Raw genomic sequence first — 1,492 nt, 5'->3', positions numbered from 1 at the left:
CTTTTTCCAGTTCTCCCGCGCGTGGCACCCCGGTGCACCTTGCCGTCGTCTTCCCTCGACAGCATGGTGGGCGCCTCGCCAGTCTCCGGCGCCATGGCTTCGCGCGCGCGCGGTTTGGTCGTCTCGCGAAACTGCGCCTCCTGGATCGCAGCCACCCACCGCGTCGAGGCCGCGAGTTCGAGGCCCTTGCTCTCTCGCCGCGAGCGGTACCCGCGGTAGCTGCGCTGGATGACCTTGGCAGCTCTTCTGGAACGGAAGGCCTCGATGCTTTTCCGCCTGGGCTGGCTGCGCAGGCTCGACTGCTCGCTCGTGGGGCGGGGCATGGTGTCTGGCGATGGGAGCGGCAAGACGGATTCACGTCGAACTTGACGGGCCCTCTTCCTCGTCTCTGCTTCACGACCGTGCTGCACTTGGGAGATTTTGTTGAACTCTTCGGTGGATGGCGGGATCAAGGAGTCCAGGTAGGCCTTGCGCGAACTGTAAGAGACAGCCGGTGGTTGATTTGTGGTGATACTACTTGTTGTGTCGGGTTTCTTCGTCGCCGCCGTCAACGGTGTAGTCTTGACTGGGACACATGAAGGGCTGGTGGGGGGCGTTGGGTTGCATGGCAGATAGGTAAAGGTCGGCGCACTGCGTGTTGGAGGGGCAGCTTTCTTGATCAGGGTCTCGGTCGGGCCTACCACGAGGGGCGACGATAGTGTGGTGGAGGGATACGTCATTGCTAGATCAATCGTGGACTATCCTGGCAGGGGTCTGCGTCGCGTGTCAGACGGTACTTGCCAGGTGGTATTGGCTGTCGGTATCCAACTGCCGGGGGTGTCTTCGGACAGAAAGAGAAAGCCTACAAGTGCAGCGTTGAACGAAGAGCACCATAGGCAGACGTCCCAAATCTTTCGAGGAAGACGTGGATATAACAAGCAGTGCTCAGGGGCGGGTCGCCGGCCGAATAAGCAGCAACGGGTCGGACAAGACTTTGACAAGACTTTCAATCGTCTTGGACACGGATCCGAGTCACTTACGAGAGGGGACAAGGATGATGCCGCGTCTTCCTAGGGCTGGGCAAAGCTGAAGGACGAAATGCGCCTGGCACTGACACCGTCTGCAACAAGCGCCAAAGCGTAACACCTTAGACCAACAAGGTGAAGCAGAAGGCCGGATCCGTTCGGTCGAGGTAAACAACCCCTTTCTGTTATATCGTGCCTGGCGCTCGACCTGGTTTCTTTGTGGCAGTGTGAAGTACCATGTAAGCGCACGAGCAAAGAATACACCGAGCCCTGCCACCCGGATGAGGTGGCCGAGGTGGGCTGAGTGAAGCTCCCACTCGTCGAGACCCCCCCTCCGAAAATGCCTGGCATTACGCGTCAACCTGCAGGGACGCCCGATGAGTTTTACCTGGCACGACCCCACGGCAACATGACAGGCCAGCGATGGCCATCTTGTTCCCACCACCTTCGTCTTCCGCCCGGTCGCCATAAGCCACTCAACACGTGGG

The 1,492-nt window shown here is 59.7% G+C and overlaps 1 protein-coding gene across 1 annotated transcript in view; it reads right to left on the bottom strand.

Annotated features, from left to right (window-relative positions):
- The window catches only part of VDBG_03830 (IQ calmodulin-binding motif protein), a gene marked incomplete at both ends in the record, with an annotated part of 1,659 nt that extends 1,336 nt beyond the window's left edge, over positions 1–323 (bottom strand). Inside the window, one exon of the mRNA XM_003005831.1 lies at positions 39–323. Coding sequence (XP_003005877.1) covers positions 39–323 — 285 coding nt within the window. The remainder of the gene's footprint in view (positions 1–38) is intronic.
- Between the last annotated feature and the right edge of the window lie 1,169 nt (positions 324–1,492).

The sequence above is a fragment of the Verticillium alfalfae genome, genomic scaffold (genome assembly GCF_000150825.1).
Source record: "Verticillium alfalfae VaMs.102 supercont1.4 genomic scaffold, whole genome shotgun sequence".
In the NCBI taxonomy this organism is placed as follows: Eukaryota; Fungi; Ascomycota; class Sordariomycetes; order Glomerellales; family Plectosphaerellaceae; genus Verticillium; species Verticillium alfalfae.
Note: the sequence above shows the minus strand (reverse complement) of the source record. Positions and strands in the feature narration are given on the sequence as shown.